Source organism: Lissotriton helveticus, chromosome 3_1, assembly GCF_964261635.1.
Source record: "Lissotriton helveticus chromosome 3_1, aLisHel1.1, whole genome shotgun sequence".
NCBI lineage: Eukaryota > Metazoa > Chordata > Amphibia > Caudata > Salamandridae > Lissotriton > Lissotriton helveticus.
The window spans coordinates 579,793,614-579,814,071 of NC_136061.1; the positions used below are offsets into that span (position 1 = coordinate 579,793,614).

Sequence of the window (20,458 nt, forward strand, 5' to 3'; positions counted from 1 at the left end):
GCTACAAACTTTGTAGGTACAACAGGATCTCCTGATTTACATGTAGCAAACGGCCAAGAGGTCGAGACCTGGATCTAGGTGTTGTAGCAAAACGCATTGCCCACTAAAGATATCTAAAAAGGGGAAGTCAGTCTGACAGTTTCTGCAATTTGACAGCTCAATTGTAGTGATTTACTACACATTGTTTCAGTCATTCCCCAAATTAGCCTCACAAGACAATAAGTCAAGTGGGTTTGTTGAAGGTATCCATCAACAGAACATAAGCAAACATACGTTTATTCTTGTATAGTTGAAAAAGCTAGGTTATCTACAGAAGAGGGACTTCAAACTGTGGGTCTTGATGACTATTGAGATAACAGAGATCCACTGTGTGACGAGGCTTGAACAAAGGAGTTTCTCTTGGGTTGTTCAAAGCGGCTGTTTTGAGGTGCTTGAAAAACAAGTTAGAGATCATGCATACAATAAGAGGAACCCCGAGCAAGACTTTGTACCTTTCCGGAACATTTTTGGGTTCATTCACTGCTTATAAGTGTAATAACACACATGGGATAGTCTTTTGCGTTTTTTAATGGTACACGAGGACTGGCTTGCCAACCTTAGCATGTAAATGGCTTTCAGTCTCAACTTAGAAGCTGAACACACATCTAAAAATCTCTGAGGTAGGCTGGTGACATTTATTAATTTGAAAAAATGCAACTTGCTATTTAATTGATTTAAAGTTAGTACACAATTCAGCTATCAAGGTTTTATTTGAGGAAAATGACACTAATATAAGAATTATAAATATTTTACTTCAAACCCGGACAATGTTATAGATGCTAAATTAATTACAAGCGAATATTGGATCCACTGTGTCTTTTTTTTCTGGGAAGTTCCTCTTGTTCAGAGAGGCGATTTCAATAGCAGAATCATTCTAGTAATTGAGCAGCAGTATTACATGAATACTTTTTTTCTCCCTGCTGGACGCTACTGTTGTAACACATGGCTACTGTAGAAGTAGCATGTCTTTGAAAAAACTGCTTATAAGATTGGGTTTGAGAATTGTAAACGGTTGATTACTTGGGGATTCCAGCAAGGTGCTCTTTCCTCAGAGTTCGCAGCAACTGCCCAATACATTATTTTGGTTTCTATTATTGGGCATTTCAGATGGCGAGGACTTTATGGTTTTACCAAGGGTAGACATCAACTATTTCACCCTTGCCTCATAGGTTGAATCTGGATGCCCCTTGACTAAAGTCATAATTAAATAATGTATTGAAACAAGAAAATTACTTACCATAGGGACACAATCATACACTAAGATTTCAACTGAGTGCATTTAACCCAGAAGCCCCTCCCATAACAATGCGCCTGAAATACAGTTTCAAAAAATGTAATGTATTCAACTTTTATATAGACAAATGCTTTGGTCAAAACAGGAAGAGTTGCATACTGCTCCGAAAATTGCTTCAAACCTACAAGTGAACCAATGATATTACTAAACTGGCAGAGCATAAAAACGAGTCTCTCCCTATGAAACCACAATAAATCAAAAGAAAATAAGACTGGTTAAAACAAGCCACAAGCATGTATGCAAGTGGTTTTACAGACGTGTGTGCTTACTGGGATATGGTGGCATCTCTCAGAAGTCCCTGGATACGCATCACTCAGAAGATGCGTAGAATATTTAGCTTGATGGTTTATACACTGTAAAACGCAAAATAGGTGATATTTGCCTGGTGCACACATCCAGTAATGCAGTTTATAACAAGCTTACTATCCGAAACTCTATAGGTATGAAATGAATTAATAGTAGCAGTGTATTAGGCCCATGAAGAAGCCGCCTAAATATGATAGTCTCTTGAGGAAATCTCGTCTCAAGACAATAGTCCTTAGACAGAGAATGCGTGTGACCATACCAAGTTTTTATTCCCTCTGCTACTTGGTGCAGACGTCTGCTCTAGAGTAGCGTGTATGGGCGTTTTGTGGATCTTCATGCAGCATCCGAATCGGTGGATTGTTGCAATCAATGAAAAAAGAAAGTATTCTCTTGGCATTCCTGCTGCACTAGTGCCCTTGAAGAAACTCCTTGACATTAATCAACGGGCTAAAGTACAGGCAAGTGAGTTGAGGTGAGCTATCAAAGACAATACAACAGGTTTAATCAAGGCTTTGCCCTGGCTCCCTTACTTTTACTACAATTATCTATCCAACTTACTGCATACAGTGGAGATTTAGGAAGACGTTTTACCACGACTTTTAGATCAACTAGTCAACTTTATATGCAGACTATTCCATGTTTTTATATCAAACCCAAACAGGTCTGCTACTTCAAATGAGACCCAAAAACAATGAAATTACTAACATGAAGTAAATAAATACAAAATAGAAACAATAAAAAACACAAACAGGTGTTAGTTTATTATAAGTAAGCAACACACCTTGTTTGGGTGGAGACTGTGACGAAAGTAACATTCAAGGGAATTTTTTCAATGGTTAGCCCAACAATTAAACCGCAATGAAAGCACTTAAAGCCATCAACTGATTATGTTGCTTTACTGGAATGTATGAAGGAACGTCAGTTAAATCATTGCTAAGTCCATACTCTTTGGAAATTGTCCTAGTTGTGCTCTATGCCAGAGGTCTCATTTTTTTTTTTTAAACACCCTTATACGCCACTTACCAAGGCCCCCAATCAGTTCTACTCTACCCTAAACTTTATCAACACAATGGGAGCATTTTTAAGACTAGAAAGTAAAATATGATACAAACAGATAATTGAGAAGAGCTTGTAAACATCTTTTCCAGATGTAACCCCGTGCAGCATAGGCGTTTTTATGGTTTTGAAATCACGGTTATTGCAAAATCTTAAAAAGTTATCGCATAAAAGAACGCCATTTTATGTTTCTTGTCACATTTGCCCAGGCAGTTAAATATGAAGATATTTCACACAGCTATGGTACAGTAATACTGATAAGTCACTGATGCTCCTGTCACCTATGATACACATACTGGTGCTCACAAAGAATGTCAAACCGGATGTCCTTCAGAAGACAACTGACTAAATCAAAATGTAACACACAAACCTCTGGAGACAAAAAACACTTTACTTTAAAATGTACATTGCATTTTATTTTACTAGATTGTGACAGCACATTCAAGTACAGCAATACTTACACTTCTTTTCTTAGTATTGTAATCTGCATATAGAGTCAACATAGCCTACAAGTTTAGCATATTTTCAATAATCAAACCGTTTTCACAACAGGTACTAAAACCGAAAAGCATTACGCCCGCTCCACAGGCATTCCCTCCCGAACTGGTGGAAAGATCTTAAAACCCACTACAGCAGGAACATATGTAGTTATTGACATTATTAGAAGACGCAGTAGTGGGCAGAAAGGAGTTCGATGAGCCGGGGAAAGGGGGAGGAGGGGCGCCTGTTAAAAAACAACAGATAATTGGGCCACAAGGTAAAATATATATGACGGCTGAGAAATAACATTTGTTTTGGCAATAGAAAAGAATTCCAAATGGTATGGTTTATGGTGTCAACTAATCCCTACAATGTGCAATTGAAAACTGTATGCGAATATGATCAAATATTTTGGTGTAGTCCTCTAAAGTTTCAGAAATATTCTGTATGATCAGCATTTTTGTTTTACTATTTAATAGCAAAATCAAGGACAGATGAGTAAGTGCGCAATAGATAAAGTTGAGTCCACTTTTAAAGACGAAATGATTAACAAAGTCCACCAGTCTGCTGTTGAAAAACATCAATAGTATCTTCATCTTCCATTTCCAGCTGTAACGTAGAAGAAAAAAATACCAGTTAAGTGATAAAAATAAATTATGTCCCAGCAATGTAAAGGCTGGTCCCAGTTAAACTACAGCGAATAAATGAGTAGAGAGATTAAATATCAGATTATCGTTGTTCAATGCCAAGCCCAACATGTACTACTTTATCTATTAAACATTCATCACGCTTGCGAATCTTACACTTCAGAGAACAACGGGGTGGTTGGAAAAGGGGCTAGGGGATACTACACCATCAAACTATCAAGGCAGAAGGTTGTGAAGTAAACAAATGAAAAATGGTATTGAATATGCTACTTACCAGTATGCATCTGTTCTTGGCATGTAGGGCTGCTAACATTCATATCTTAGCATTAGATCGCCGCCTAGTGTTGGGCTCGGATGATTGCACATTGTTGTCCTGGAAGAGTCTTCGAAGTATCCTGAGATAGGTGGCTCCTCCCCTGGACTACAGTGCGCATGGGCATCGGCTCCATCCCCAGATTGTTTTTCGCCATTGTGGCAGAAGATGGAGTGAAAAGTGTAAAAGATGTCCATGCTAATGAATAAATACAATAGTATATCTGCAGCTGCGACAGGCACCGGGGAGGAGGGCGGGCGATATGAATGTTAGCAGCCCTACATGCCAAGAACAGATGCATACTGGTAAGTAGCATATTCAGTTCGAGGCATGTGGGCTGCTAAATTCATATCTTAGCATAGAATACATAGCAGTCCCTCCATCAGCGGCGGTTGCCCGTGCCAGCTGCAGAAACCTGAAAAAGTGTCTTGAGAACAGCCTGTCCTACAGCTGCTTGCTGCTTGGAATGCACATCAACACAGTAGTGTTTTGTGAAGGTATGTGGTGTGACCCACGTGGCTGCTCTGCAAATATCCTCTAAAGGAATGTTCCCTAGGAAAGCCATGGATGCCCCCAGTTTGCGTGTGGAGTGCGCTCTGGGGGGTATTGTTAAAGTGCGCTTGGCTTTTTGATAACATATCTGGATGCACTTAACAATCCACCTGGCTATCCCTGCTTTGGAAATTGGGTTGCCTTTGTGTTGGGGTGCGAAGGCAACAAAGAGTTGTTTTGTCTTTCTAAAGGGTTGTGTTCTGTCTATGTAGTACATCAACGCCCTCCGTACATCTAAGGTATGGAGCATTCTTTCCGCCACCGTTTGCGGGTTTTGAAAGAATGCTGGTAAGTCAATAGTTTGGTTTAGATGAAACTGTGACACCACCTTCGGAAGGAATTTGGGGTTAGTGCGTAGCACTACCCTATTTGAATGGATTTGAATGAATGGCTCTTGGATTGTGAGCGCCTGCAGCTCACTGACACGCCTCAGAGACGTAATAGCCACAAGGAAAGCTACTTTCCACGTAAGGAACTGGAGTTCACACGAGTGCAGGGGCTCAAATGGCGGTCCCATCAGTCTGGTGAGAACGACATTGAGGTTCCACACCGGAGCTGGCGGTGTCCTTGGGGGAATGACTCGTTTCAGACCTTCAAGGAAGGCTTTAATGGCAGGCACCCTGAAGACAGAGAGGTGCTGCCTGTTCTGGAGATAAGCCGCTATGGCGGATAGATGTATCCGAATGGAAGTGTACGCTAGATTGCACTTGTAAAGATGCAACAGATAGCAGATGATGTTGGGGATAGATGCATCTAGCGGGTCGATGTCATTGGCCGTACAGTAAATGACAAAACGCTTCCACTTTGCAGCATAGCATGCTCTAGTAGTTGGTTTCCTTGCCTCCTTGATGATGTGCATGCACTCCGGAGGTAGGTTAAGGTATCCAAACTCTAGGACTTCAGGAGCCAGATCGCCAGGTTGAGCTGTTGTGGATCTGGATGCTGAATGTCTCCATGGTTCTGCGTCAAAAGACTGGGCGTGAGGCGCAGCCTTTGATGCGGCACCACTGAGAGTTCGAGGAACGTGGTGTACCAAGCTTGGCGCGCCCACGTTGGAGCAACCAGGATGAGAGTCATCTCGTGCTGCCTTAGCTTTCTTGCGACCAGCGGTATTAGAGGGGCTGGCGGAAAAGCGTACGCAAATTTGCCTGACCAGTTCATCCATATCGCATTCCCCTGCGACAGTGGGTGAGGGAACCTGGCGGCAAAGAGTTGGCATTTTGCGTTCTCTGCTGTGGCAAACAGGTCTATCTCCGGATGACCCCACTGCTGGAAGTACGGGTGGAGAACAGACGGGTGTATCTCCCACTCGTGCATTTGATGGCTGTATCTGCTGAGCAGATCCGCCATCTGATTGTCCTTTCCTGGGAGGTGTTCTGCCATGAGGAAAATGTTCCTCTGAATGGCCCACTTCCACATGCTCTGAGCCAGATGAGACAGCTGTGGCGAGTGGGTGCCTCCCTGCTTTTGAATGTAGTACATCGCGGTCATGTTGTCCGTCCGGACTAGCACGACTTTGTTGCACAGATGTACAATGAAGGACTTGAGCGCCATGAAGATTGCCATCAGTTCCAGATAGTTGATGTGCATCTTCTGTTGCTGCGTCGTCCATAGTCCCTGCACTGTGTAAGTGAGCACATGAGCTCCCCAACCCTGGAGAGACGCGTCCGTTGTCAGGATAATCTGCGGCACAGGCTCTTGGAACAGTCGGCCCTTGCAAAGGTTGTGTGGAGTCCACCAATGCAGAGAGTCGTATGCCCGACTGGTAACCAACACTAGGTCTGTCAATTGCCCACGAGCCTGTGTCCACTGATTCGCTAAGCACTCCTGGAGCGGGCGCATGTGTAGCCGTGCGTGAGGGACTATGAAGATGCAGGAGGCCATCATGCCTATCAACTGCATGAACACTCTCGCTGGAAGCGAGTGTTGCGGCCTGAACCTTTGGATCAGAGCCTGCATGCTGTCTATCCTGACCTGGTTTGGCTGAGCCATGGCCGTCAGGGTATTGATCGTCGCGCCTAGAAACTGCCGGACATGCGCCGGCTGAAGATGCGATTTTGGGTAGTTCAGGGAGAAACCCAGATCGTGAAGAAGGTGAATTGTAGTCGACATGTCTGCGGCGCACTGTTGCTCTGACTTGGCTTGCACGAGCCAGTCGTCTAGGTAGGGGTAGACATGGATGTTCTGCCTCCTGAGGTGCGCCGCTACTGTCGCCAGACACTTTGTGAACACCCTCGGGGCTGTTGTGACTCCGAAGGGTAGGACTTTGAACTGGTAGTGCCTGCCCTGAATAGTGAACCTGAGGTATTTCCTGTGTGACGGGTGTAGTGGAATGTGGAAATAAGCATCCTTGAGGTCTAAGGTTGCTAAGAAGTCTCCTTGGTTTAGCAAGGGAAGAATCTGTTGCAGTGTAAGCATGTGGAAATGTTCCGATAGTATGTACAGGTTGAGGGGACGTAGATCGAGAATGGGCCTGAGAGAACCGTCCTTCTTTGGAATAAGGAAGTACAGGGAATATACCCCTGTGCCTTCCTCCCCCACCGGCACGAGCTCGATTGCTCCCTTTTGCAGCATCACCACTACCTCCTGCTGCAATAAGAGCAAGTGCTCTGCGGACATAGGCCGTTGCCTTGGCGGGATGTTGGGTGGAGTGGACTTTAACTCTAGGCAATAACCATACTGGATTAGTTGTCGCACCCACCTGTCTGTGGTGATGTTTCTCCAGACGGGCAGGAATTGCTGCAGTCTCCCCCCGACAGGTGTTAGGTGGTCGGGGGGCAGTGACAGAGAGTCACTGTTTGTTGGGAGTAGAGGTGCGGGAGCTGTTGTTTCCTCTGCCGCGACCTCTGTTGCTGTTATTCCTGTAACCTCCCTTGTTCTGTTTAGTGAACGAGGATTGTGCCCCACCTTTTGTGAACTGGGATTGTTGACCCAATTGTCCTCTGGTGACTCCACGTGCACCTGAGCGACGAAAATTGCCGCCACGAAACTGCTGTGACTGTAGGGCCCCCATAGACTTAGCAGTGTCCGTGTCTTTCTTTATTTTCTCTAGGGTGGTGTCAACATCCGGACCAAACAGACTATCAGGATTGACTGGCTGATTAAGAATTGTCGTCTGAATATCCGGTTTAAACCCTGAGATGCGGAGCCACGCTTGTCGTCTCAGCATAACGCTAGTGTTGATAGCCCTAGCAGCTGTGTCCGCAGCATCAAGTGCACACTTGATGGCTGCGTTTGAGATTAGCTTCCCTTCCTCGATAAGCATTTTCGTGCCCTCTTGGAACTGTGGAGGCAGGTGTTGTACGATCTGTTCTAGGGTGTCATAGTGCGCCCTATCATAACGCGCCAAGAGCGCCTGTGTATTGGCAATGCGCCAGAAGTTTGATGCCTGTGCAGCTACTCTTTTGCCCCCTGCCTCTAGCACTTTGGATTCCTTATCCGGGGGAGGAGCTTCACCCGTAGTCTGGGAGTTGGCACGTTTCCTGGCATTGGCGACCACAAGAGAGTCCAATGGCAATTGTCCCCGAATGTATGCGGGGTCCGCAGGTGCAGGTCTGTACTTTTTTTCAATGCGAGGGTTGACCACTCTCGCTCTCGTAGGCTCCTTAAATATGTCCCCAGCATGCTTGAGGACTCCTTTAAGCATAGGCAGTGTCTTTACTGTCCTTTCAGAGACCGAAAAAGTGTCGAAAAGGAAGTCTTCCTCCACAGGGTCGGCATGCATGTCCACATCGTGATTGGCTGCCGCCCTTTCGAGTAGGGCATGAAAACCTGCTGAATCCTCAGTCGGGGATGCCCGTGCATTAAAAGGCTGCGGGTCCTGCCCCGCACCTTGGGTGTTCTGGTCACCAGTGTCATCAAATGAATCCGGTTGCACATCAGGTTCATTGATTGGGAAATTGTACTGGTCGTCCTCATCATACCCCTCACCCTCAGAGTGGTCTGGGGAGGGAGTAGGGCTCCGTCTCGGAGGAGGTTGGATTGGTTCCGTGAGGCCTGAGGCGTCAAGGGGCACCCTTTTCTTCTTTAGTGGAATGACATAGGGGTCCACTGTCTCCGAAGTTATTTTCCTCTTATAGAGGGTCAGTTTGCCTGTGTCAGCGTCGATGAAATGCGCCGAATCGTCCTCGGATTCGAGCACCTGACGTGGAAGTGGGCCAGTCGGTGAAGAAACCACCTGTTTCGGTGCCGATTTGGTTGAAAATGCCTTGGGCGCCTCCTTCGGCGGCAAAATAAAGAGAAGTTTCCCAGACGGCTTCTCTGGAGTGTCTTTTCGCGGCTGCGTTGATGGTATCGGAGCCGACGGGGCAAAGGCCTTTTCCCTGATCCTTTTCAGTGAGTCGGCAATGGGGGACGGCACACTCACAACTTGTGTCGGCGCCGACGAGGATGGTCTGATTTTCCCCTCGGATCCGACGTCCTTGTGGGCCTTGTGCGTCTTGGGCGCGGATCCCGTCTGTACCGCCTCCGATTCCTGCGTTCGGGGCACAGACTTCTTTCCGTGTGCCTGCGTAGCCTCCTTGGAGCCGACTTTGGCGGGTTTTGACGGCGTCGGAGCCGCTGTCCCGTGCCGGCCATCTTTCTTGGAGGACCCCTCCTCTGGCGTCGGTTTCGATTTCGCAGCATCGGAATCGACGGACTTCCTCGACTTCTGCGGACCGGAGGTCGACGGAGTCGATGGGGTAGCAGGCGCCGTCGGTTTCACCGGCACGGCAGCCATCTTAGGGACACTCGAGTCCTTAACTTTCAGTTTCGATTTCGGGTCGGCCATTTTAGGTGTTGTCGATCCCGATGGTTTCGGTTTCGAAACAGTCTGCCCAGCAAGTAAGTCCGTGGCCGGGCCCGAAGGCGGGGCTGTGGCTTGCGGCAACGGGTCTTGGGTAAGGCCGACAGGCGATCCCGTGTCCCGGTCGGTATCCTCGTAACCTTCGGGGCAGAGCTCGTCCGCTGAGCTATCCGCCGCGGCCCCATAAATCTCATCGTCGTCTCCTACCTCGTCGACGTATTCAAGGCCTGGACCCGCGACTCCGTCGTCGTCTCCCGGATCCGCCTCGACCTCCGTCCCGGGTGGGGAGATTTGGAGATGATGACCCTGGTCTTCTTCGTCTTGGTCGCCGAAGATGTTCTCCGGATCCGGTGCCGCTTGTTTAGCTTCCATGCGCACCGCGCGCCGAAGCTTGAGAGTCTTCTTCGATCGGAACTGTGCACAGGCCTTGCACTTTCCGTCGTCGTGGTCAGGCGAAAGGCATTTGTTACACACGGGGTGTAGATCGATGTGTGGGTACTTGGACCCACAGAGCGGGCAGTACTTAAACGGGCTCCGCTCCATGTCCGAAAAGGCTTGCAGTCGTGTCGCGATGAGAAGGCCTCAAAGTTCCGAGAGCGAAGAAAACTCCGCTTATTCCGGCTCCAAGAGACGGAAGACTCGAGACCGTGCGCAGACAATACCGACGCAAGAAAATCGAGGCCTTTTGGCCGCTAAAAGTTAGTTTTACTTGGTTCCGACAGTAAGACGTCGAGACCACACCCGAACCCAATGGCGGAAAAAAAACAATCTGGGGATGGAGCCGATGCCCATGCGCACTGTAGTCCAGGGGAGGAGCCACCTATCTCAGGATACTTCGAAGACTCTTCCAGGACAACAATGTGCAATCATCCGAGCCCAACACTAGGCGGCGATCTAATGCTAAGATATGAATTTAGCAGCCCACATGCCTCGAACATATACATAGTAGCAACACTAGAACTGAGAACTCAAATCTTGATTTTTTAAGTGTCTTTGTACCTGTGCAGGCGTATCGGTTTCATTAATCGGCTGACCATCAAATCGGAATCTAATCTGCCTCATCGACAAGCCCTGAAAAGACAATAAATGTGACTAATGTAAAATTACAAACAAGTGTAGCAGCTGATTTACAAACATTTACTATGGCACAAAAAAATTGCAAACCTTGAAACTAATCACTAGTTTTCCACGGTTGTATCTCACAACTGTGCTCGTAACTTTCTTCTTGCACAATACAATTAAATTAGTCTTCTCTCTATGTTTTTGTTCAAGACAGCAAGCTGAAATAAACTTGTACCAGAATTAACTTCCAACTATAAATATGCTAAAAAAAGATGGAACTGAAAAGACATAAAACAAGGCACTTACTAAAGCAATTACTTCTACGGGTCGAACAGGGTATTTGACACTAATGCAAATGTAGAAAATCGATTGTATTCACAGGTCCTTTTATTGTGGAAAGAGTATGAAGGAATGTGCTTTATCTTTTCCAATTTCATCGAAAAGAAACAACTTCCTGTCTTTTGAGTCCGCATTATGGCATTTACTGACTAATTTTACAATACCGCCAAAGATATGGATACTTTGGACCCTGAGAGCACATATATTATATCAAACAAAATAGTCCGTTTTAAGATGGCGGACATGAAGGGTATAGTCTGTTCACGTAGCAGGTCGGACTCAGTCACGTTTTTACGCCTATTCTACATCATTTGAAATAGAGACGTGGCTCGATTCCAGGGCATGTGAGCATTTTTGGCTTCCGGGTGTACACTATACGACTAGAGGTACTTAATCAGTTCTTGTTAGACTTGAATAGAATTTACAGCAACATCTTTCTAGATGGTTTTATGCTCATGGAGGGTTTCTTTTTTGGTTGTTCAAGGATTAGGTGGAGTAAAACGGATGGTGCGGTTGCTCAAAGTTCTGCCTATAGGGCGGGTACTAGGATTTGGTTGAAACAGTATTTTTAACAGGTAGGCTACCGTGATCTTGTAGCTTTTGTGAAATACCGCATAACCAAAGCATGGTGTAAAGTTTTAATTGGGTTGTTTTTGTTATTCATACAGCACTGAGTGAACAAGTATTTAAAGAAGTGTAGGAAAGTAGGATCTGCTTCTTATGGTCACCCCCACTTTTTGCTGTGATACTGTTTTTGACTAGTCTGACCTGGATCCTGCCAGTCTATCTGCTTTCTCCTTAAACTGTTGTGTTATGTACTTAGGAAGGGCAGGGTGTTTGGTCCTAAAGATAGAGGGTGCCCCTGCACGAGCACCCCTGCAGCCTACGGAGTCGATTCTCCTGGGATGTCAGTGAAGCAGCCATATACTATATAGAGGGCCATCGCGTGACTGTACGATGGCCATCTCAAAAATGGCTGAAACTAATCTTATCATATTTATCAATCAATCATTACATTTCTAAAGCGCGCTACATACCCGTGAGGGTGTCAAGGCGCTGAGGAGGGGGCCACTACTGATCGAAGAGCCAGGTCTTGAGGAGTCTTCTGAATACCAGTAGGTCCTGAGTCTGTCGTAGGTTGGTTGGGAGGGTGTTCAAGGTCTTGGCTGCGAGTTAGGAGAAGGATCTTCTGCCGGCTGTGGTTTTCCGGATGCGAGGGACTGTGGCGAGGGCGAGTTTGGCTGAGCGGAGGCTTCGGGAGGGGGTGTGGAAGCTGAGTCGGTTGTTGAGGTAGGCAGGTCCGGTGTTGTTAAGTGCTTTGTGTGCGTGGATGAGGAGCTTGAAGGTGATCCTCTTGTTGACGGGGAGCCAGTGCAGGCCTCTCAGGTGGGGTGTGATGTGGCTGCGGCGGGGGACGTCGAGGATCAGTCGAGCTGAGGTGTCTAAGGAGCTTGTTTGATGTTCCTGAGTAGAGGGCGTTCCCGTAGTAGAGTCGGCTGGTGACGAGGGATTCTGCGGAGCATTCGGAGGGTGTTGAAGCAGGATGCGGAGACGGCGTTGACTTGCCTGGTCATGGAGAGGGTGGAGTCGAGGATGACCCCCAGGTTGCGTGCGTGGTCCGTGGGTTCCAGGGCTGTGCCTAGTGATGAGGGCCACCAGGAGTCGTCCCAGGCTGATGGGGCGGGTCCGAGGATGAGGACCTCCGTCTTGTCTGAGTTCAGCTTCAGTCTGCTGTCCTTCATCCAGTCGGCTACGGCCCTCATTCCTCTGTGGAGGTTGGCTTTGGCGGTGTGGGGGTCTTCGGTGAGGGATATGATCAGCTGGGTGTCGTCGGCGTAGGAGATTATGTTGAGATTATGTTGTCGTGCGACGTGGGCAAGAGGAGCCATGTAGATATTGAACAGCGTCGGGCTGAGGGAGGATCCCTGTGGAACGCCGCAGATGATCTCGGTGGTTTTTGAGCGAAAGGGTGGGAGGCGGACGCTCTGGGTTCTTCAGGAGAGGAAGGATGCGGTCCAGGCCAGGGCCTTCTCTTGAATGCCGGCGTCCTGGAGGCGTGTTGATAAGGTGCGGTGGCAGACTGTGTCAAATGCTGCTGATAGGTCCAGGAGGATGAGGGCGGCTGTTTCTCCTTTGTCCATCAGGGTCCTGATGTCGTCAGTGGCGGCGATGAGGGCGGTCTCGGTGCTGTAGTTGCTGCGAAAACCGGATAGGGAGGGGTCCAGGATATTGTTGTCTTCAAGGTAGCGGGTTAGCTGTTTGTTGACGATCTTCCCTGTTACTTTCGCCAGGAAAGGGAGCAGGGAGATGGCCGGAAGTTCTTGAGGTCCATGGGGTCCGCTTTGAGTTTCTTTAGAAGGGCGCTGATCTCGGCGTGCTTCCAGATTTCCGGGAAGGTGGCTGTCTCGAAGGAGCAGTTGATGGTTTTCCGGAGGTGGGGCGCGATGGTAGTGCTGGCCTTGTTGAAGACGTGGTGAGGGTAGGGGTCCGATGGGGATCCGGAGTGGATGGAGTTCATGGTTTTGATGGTGTCTTAGTCGCTGATGCTGGACCAGGTGGTCAGGCGGCTGGAGTGGGTGGTAATCGCAGGGGCGGTGGCCTCGGTGGTGGGTGCGGGGTCGGAGTTGAAGCTTTCGTGGATGTCGGTGATCTTGCGGTGAAAGAAGGTGGCTAGGGAGTCGCACAGGTCTTGTGATGGTGGGATGTCGTTAGTGTTGGAGATGGGGTTGGAGAGTTCTTTCACGATGCTGAAGAGCTCTTTGGTGTTGTGTGCGTTGTTGTCTAGGCGGTCCTTCAAGGCGGTCCTGATGAGTTGGTGGTGTCTGCGGGTGGCGCTCTTCAGGGCCGTGTGGCTGTCTGGTGTTCGGTCATGGAGCCATTTCTTCTCCCACTTCCGACAGGTGTGCTTGGAGGTCAGGAGTTCTTCGGTGAACCAAGTGGCTTTCTTGTTGAAGTGGAGGTCTTGAGAGGGGCGAGGGTGTTTGCGCAGTCGTTGATCCACTGTGTGAGGTTGGTTGCGGCGGTGTCTGGGTCGGTGGAGGGTCTCCGGGCGAGGGTGGTCGTCAGTTGGTCCTCGGTTACCTTGCCCCAGCAGAGGCGCGGCAGCTGTTGGGTGCGGTGGTGTGTGGTGGGTTTCCTGAAGGTGAAGTGGACGCATCTGTGGTCGGGCTTGCAGAGGAGATGGGATCCAGTGTGTGTCCGGCGGCGTGGGTGGGTGTCGTCACGAGCTGCTTGAGTCCGAGGTTGTCAATCAGGGCGGTGGAGTTGGCGTTGTTGTTGTTCTCGAGGTGGAAGTTCAGGTCCCCGAGGAGGATGTAGTCCGTGGAGGCGAGGGCGTGGGTGCTGATGAGGTCTGTGATGGTGTCGCTAAACTGTGGTCGGGGTCCGGGAGGTCTGTAGATGAGTGTTCCTCTGAGGGTGGTGTTGGGGTCGGTGTGAATCTGGAAGTGCATGTGCTCGGCGGTGGTGTGGGTGTAGTCGGTGTTAGTTGAGATTCTGATGGAGTCTTTGTGGACGATCGCAATTCCCCCTCCTACTCCGTTGTCGCGGTCTTTGCGGGAAATCTTGTAGCCCTGTGGGATGGCTATGGCGATGTCGGGTGCTGGGGTGGCGTTCAGCCAGGTCTCCGTCAGGAAGGCGACGTCGGGGGCGTTGGAGTCTAGGAGGTCCCAGAGTTCGATGGCTTGCTTGCGAGCGGAGCGGGTGTTGAGGAGAATGCAGCGGAGGTGGTTGGGTTCTTTGGCTGGTGTTTTGGTGGGCTGGGTGCTGGTGTAGCTGCAGTTGCGGCAGGTGAAGGGTCCTTGGGTGCATCTCGGGGTAGCCCGATAGCAGGGGTGGGCTCGTCTGGTGTTGTGCACGGAGGGTGCTGGAGTCGTAGTGCAGTCTGGCGTGGCGGGGGGCGCGGGGTCCTGCTGCTGGGCGCAGTCCAGGCGCAGACGGGCTTGCCTTTGGCATGCCTTCACGCGTCCACTGCGCTGACCTCCATAAATGGCGAAGTGGGAGGGAGGAGCAGCAGGGAGCGGGGTGGCCAATGGGCGACAGAGGGAGTGGGTACAGAAGAAAAAAGGGGCGGGCCGCAGGGGAGCAGCGGCGGGGAGCGGGGTGGGGGGGTAGGGGGGGACACGGAAGCAGGAAACAGTCACGGGAAACACGGAATCGGCAAATTACTGGCAACCGAACAAAAAATACAAGAAAACTGGCAATGAGGCCAGGCACTCAGCTAGAAAAGAGTGTGGGAGAAACGAGCACTGGGGCGATCAGCACAGCTCAGGAGCGTGGCAGCAGCTGAGAACTTGCGGCAGCAGCGGAGGGGGCAGGAGTCCTGGGGCCCCAGGGGGGGGGGGGGGGGGGGGGGGGGAGCCGCGCGGTGACCCTGACACCTTGATTTATGATCCCAAGCACTGGAAGAACCCTCTGTTAGGCTCTCTGTGTTGCTGGTCAAGCCTTCTAGTCTCGGACAGCACAAAATGGTTGATGCCGACCAGAGACCCATTTCTGCCCTCCTACTGCAGAGCCGAGCTCGAGCAGAGGAAGGCAGAATAGGCATCCTGTCACAGGGAGGTGTGACTACCTCCCAGACAGAATTTAGTGCATTAGGGATGGGTGAGTGCACTTGCCAGCACATGAAAGTCTGCATGAGGGGCACATTTGGTGCCCCTGTGCAGTCCACCAGTCCAGCTAGCCATTGGCTCCTAATCAGGCGATAAACTGGACTAAGGACATGGGAGAGGCCTCCCCCCTGTCCAGCCCCTCCCCTGAATCTTCCCAACCCTTTCCTTAGGGTACTTACGGGCGTACCTGGGTGTAGGTCCCTAGATTTGTCGTGGACAAGATTCAGAACTGAAACCACTGCACTCTATCGTGTGGGCACTCTGCACTTAGTTGGGGCTTGACTTGGTCTCCCTTTCAGTCTGCAGCGTCGTCTGTGCATGTGCACCATATAAGATCCGTGCAGGACCTGTGGAGCATCGAAGACACTTGAGGATAATCTTCCTTGAAGTGAAGGAGTCACTTCCCTGCATTCACAGGCACCTCAACACTGCAAACCGGTCAAGCTGATCCAGAGGTCCTGCAGACTGCGTAGGGATCAACAACAAAGTGGTGGTTATCTACGTCTCCAGAGGCCCGAGCTGCCCTCTCACCAAGTCTGAGGTCAGAATCCCTCGTGGGGGCTGTATTAAATTGAACCTCTGTTCACCGCGTACTTTTGCAAGTGCATATGCTTTTTGGCAACTCTGCAACAAGGTCATTGGGCTCCAAGTAGTCCCAACCTCCAGCAACTTCTTGCACCAAGATCTTCAGCCACACCGCCTCGTTGGCACCGTGGCCTGCTCCTTTTAATGAGCTGCTTGAGGTCTTCTTGCGATCCTTGTGTCTCCGGCCTGTGGGTTCAATTGAGGGTCATCTTTGTTTTCCTTGGGCTCCCCTGATTGCTCAGGGACTTCCGACTCCCCTGCTTGTGGTGAGTCTCACGGACCTAGCTGGTCCCAACCGTGCACCTTCTTGACTTCTTGTGTGGGTTGCTTTTGCCAAGGCTTGTCAGTGCTCCCGCTGGACACCGACCCCTCAGCACTCGACATTCTTCGTGGGACAGCTCATTTCCGGGCCCTAGTCATCCTCACCGTCACCTGGTCCTCGCAGCTGCAGAGTCAAGGTCACCGTCATCTTATCCGAAGCACCAGACATCAAAGGGCATCCGTCTCCCAAGTCTCCTGGTCACTCCTGAGTGACAGACACGGTCCCCACTGCTTTCAGGTACTCTTCTTCCAGAATACACGTTTGGATTCCACCAGACACTTTCCCCTCTTTTAGCAGCAGCACTTTTCTGAAGCCCTCCATTGGAATCGACAGCGGTTTCAGACTTTACTTTACTTTACACCACTTCACACCAATGCACCTGGCTCCCCTTGGATAGGTAACTTGGGTACCACAGTATCTACAGGTGGGGTGGCGCTCTAACCTTCTGTCTTCCACTGGGTTTCTTCAGAGTCCACTGGGAAGGGTCCCTAATCTGTAAAATTCCAACCGCGATTTGAATATAGACTTGTACAGAGCACGCAGTCGTGTTATCACACTACACACGCTCTCATCGGGTCCCCATCTACTTACCTTCGATGATTCTGTGGGTCCCCAGAAATTCTACGTCCTCTGGACATTGTCCTGACTCAAGTCGTGGTTGTTATACCTCTTTTAGTGTATGATTTAGATCCCCTTGGGGCCCACTGTATATTAGTGCTATTTACTGTGATTTCTTTGCTAAAGTATTGTGTGCTTTGTGTCTATCTCGGTGTAAGAGATACTGTAACGTACTAGAGTGTTCTATAATAAATACTTATTTTTATATATACTTTGTGTGGTTCCTTTTCATTTAATCTATACTAGGAGATCACATTCTAGTAAAACAAGCTGCTTTACACTCCTTCAAGACAAAGCCTAAAGTGTGCTCTCCACAGCTACCACTTGGATAGCTTTTGAAGGCTTTCTGAGACCTCTTAAATCACCATAAGGGTTATCTGAACTGGTGCAAGGTGCCCACTTACATTAGTGGACATCATATACCAGGCCAGCTTCTCACTAGGAGACATTCCGTTTTCAAACAAAGTGAGACTTTGTAATCACAAATCACTCGGTGCAATTATAGCATGACAACAGGTTTGTTTTTAAATGCACATCTTTTTCTTTGTACACAGAGCAAGGTTTAGCTTTAAATAAAGATAAGTATGTGTTTCTTTGGAAGCTCTCTTCCTGAGGAATACAAACATTCTGGAGTCTTTGTTTATTTGTAGCATTCTTGAATCACACTTTGTTTGCATGGTTACCCCCTATTTCTTTTTTCGACAAAAACTAATTTCTTTTCATAACAAATAACACCATTGGAGCTATATTAGGAAACATCTAAAAGCTGTTTGTTATGTAGGCACTGCACCTACTTGTCATTTTGTTTGTTTATGTCTGTTTTTAATTGCTACAATCATCAGCCCCTGAAGAAGGGGGAGAATCCCGAAATGCATTGGTCAAATTCTATTTTAAAATGAGTGTAATACCTGGGTAAACTCCTCCTTTCCCTCCCAGATGGGCAGTTATTCGTAAGGGGTGACTTCAACGCAGTAGTTTCGGGCACACTGGACAGGTATCCGCCCAGGGACATACTCCGGGGGCAGAGATGGCTGGGGGACTTCCTTGAGACATTTGGCCTCACTGATGTGTATCGTCCGGCACACCCGACGGACACACAGTATACTTTCTTTTCGGGGCCGCACCACTCTTTCTCCCACCTGGATCATATCCTCACCGCCCTACACCGCGACAGAGGTGCGCAACGTCACACACCTGGCAAGTGGTATCTCTGACCACTCACTAGTTATGGCCCACCTCACAGTTGGGAATAGGCGGGAGTGGTGCATCGCGCCTATTAATGCCTGGTATCTCCGGAATGAGGACCTCCGTAAGGCACTTACCATCTCGATAGCTAATTATTTCGAAAGCAACGACGGTGGAATCGGCTGTGACACTATGGGAAGCCTTTAAAACGGTCCTCATAGGTGAGGCCCTTTCGGCAATTGCCTGCCGACGCAAAGACAGGGAGGCGCAGTTGGCTACGGTCGAGGCCGACCTTGGGACGCTGGAGGAGGTGGCGCGTAGAGAGGATACACCCGGGGCGGTCCCTTAAGACCGCGGAGTACCAGGCAATTTTGATAGAGGCAGCTAAAAAGATGGCCACCACTAGGGAGGGCAGGATATACGACCAGGGAGATAAAGCGGGTAAGCTCCTGGCCTGGCTTCACAAAAAACAACAGGCCAGTAAGGTGGTGGCTGAGCTTTAAACAGCAGAGGGCACTATAGTTACAGAACCGCACGACATTGTCGCTGAAATCGCCCGTCATTTCAAAACAGTGTATAGCAGGGGGTCGGATCGCCCGGAGGAAGACTCAGTTGCATTATTAGCGGACCTCAGGATGCTGGCCCTCTCCGACGTGGAACGCGACCTCCTGGAGGCACCGCTCACCACGGCGGAGGTGGAGCGAGCAATCTGAGATCTCCGTCCCGGTAAGGCGCCTGCCTGGGCCCAACAGCCTTTCGATTGAGCTCTACAAGCTCAAACCTGATAGTATCAGCCCCTACCGTAAGCGAATGTTTGACGAAAGCAAATCCAAGGGGACACTGCCCCGCGACCAACGACTGGCCACGATCGTGGCAATTCCTAAGGAGGGGATACCCAGGGAGTTTTGTGCCTCATATAGGCCTATCTCCCTGTTGAACGCAGAACCCAAGATATTAGCGAAAGTCTTGGCCAATAGACTTCAGCCGGTCCTCACCACATTGGTCCATCCGGACCAATTGGGATTCAGGCCCCACCGTAACACGGCACTTAATCTCCGTCGACTCAATGGGGTGATGGGGAGATGCCATACGATACGAGAAGATGCGGTAGTGGTATCGCTCGATGCCACAATGGCGTTCGACACCCTTGAATGGACATTCATGATGGCGGTCCTTCGTAAAATGGGTTTCGGCCCAAGTTTCATTTCCTGGGTGAGTGGCTCCTCTAGTCAGAGCCACTAGCCCAGGTGGTCGTAAACAACAAAGTCTCAGAGGCCTTCACCCTCGAGAGGGGGACACGCCAGGGGTGCCCGCTCTCGCCCCTTCGGTTTGCCCTACCCCTTGAGCCACTGGCCACCTGGATCAGGCAAGACGTTTCCCTAAAGGGGCTTCGGTGGGCAGACTGCTGGGAGGACAGGATCTCGTTGTACCCCGACGACATCCTCCTATACCTCTCACGGCCCCGGAGGTCGCTAATTGTAGCGCTTAACATTTTTACAAACTTCGGTAGGAACTCCGGTTATAGCATCAACTGGAGTAAGTCACTACTCTACGTTCTTCACGGTAGCCCCCTGTGCTTCCACGTGAGTGTCCTATTAAGGTGGTCACTGAGGGCTTCACATACTTGGGCGTCTTTGTCTCCAAGGACAAGGCCGCCATGTACGACAGGAACCAACTCCCGCCCCGGAGAAAAGATGGCGGCTGCTTAGGACGGCCGTTGCAATGAAGCAGTGGGGATGCTGGTGGAAGTCCTGATTACGGATAGAAACGCTGCTACAAGGAACCCCACATGCCGCACATAATTACTCCGATTACTTGGAAAGGAAACTAAAACTAAAATCAATATCAAGAGGCTAAGAAACGGGGAAAAAGAACGGCGTGGAGTGACCCATCTTTCTTCCCCTTACCTGCCGTGGACCCATTGGACGGCTGCTGCGGGTGCTGACGCTGGCGGTGAGAGTGCTCGCGTCCAGAAGCAGAGCCTGCTCAGGGAGGCAGAGTTCGAGGTACGAGTCAGAGCTTGCAGCTGAAGCGGCAGTGACACCTGAACCGGCAGGAGCCGTACGTGGCAAGCAGAGGATACGAAAACGGGTGCGCAGCGGTATGGCCCCCAAACAGAACACTGGATCTAAGGCTGCTCTGAAAAGGAAAGCGGCGGCCGAGGCGGCAGCTGAAACAGAGGAGGAGGATAGTCGGCAGAAGAGGAGGAGGATAGTCGGCAGAAGAGACAATCACCCCCGGTAAGGAAACAGAACCAGTCAGCC

At 49.6% G+C, this 20,458-nt stretch overlaps 1 protein-coding gene across 3 annotated transcripts in view; it reads right to left on the reverse strand.

The window, feature by feature from the left end:
* Nucleotides 1–3,084: 3,084 nt before the first annotated feature.
* SUMO3 (small ubiquitin like modifier 3) overlaps nt 3,085–20,458 on the reverse strand; it is a 35,857-nt gene continuing 18,483 nt past the window's right edge. For all 3 annotated transcript variants that reach the window (XM_078680548.1, XM_078680547.1, XM_078680546.1), the window contains exons 3-4: nt 10,473–10,544; nt 3,085–3,784 (exon numbers count right to left, since the gene is read on the reverse strand). In XM_078680548.1, the coding sequence (XP_078536674.1) occupies nt 3,722–3,784; nt 10,473–10,544 (135 nt within the window). In that variant the 3' untranslated portion in view covers nt 3,085–3,721. The remainder of the gene's footprint in view (nt 3,785–10,472; nt 10,545–20,458) is intronic.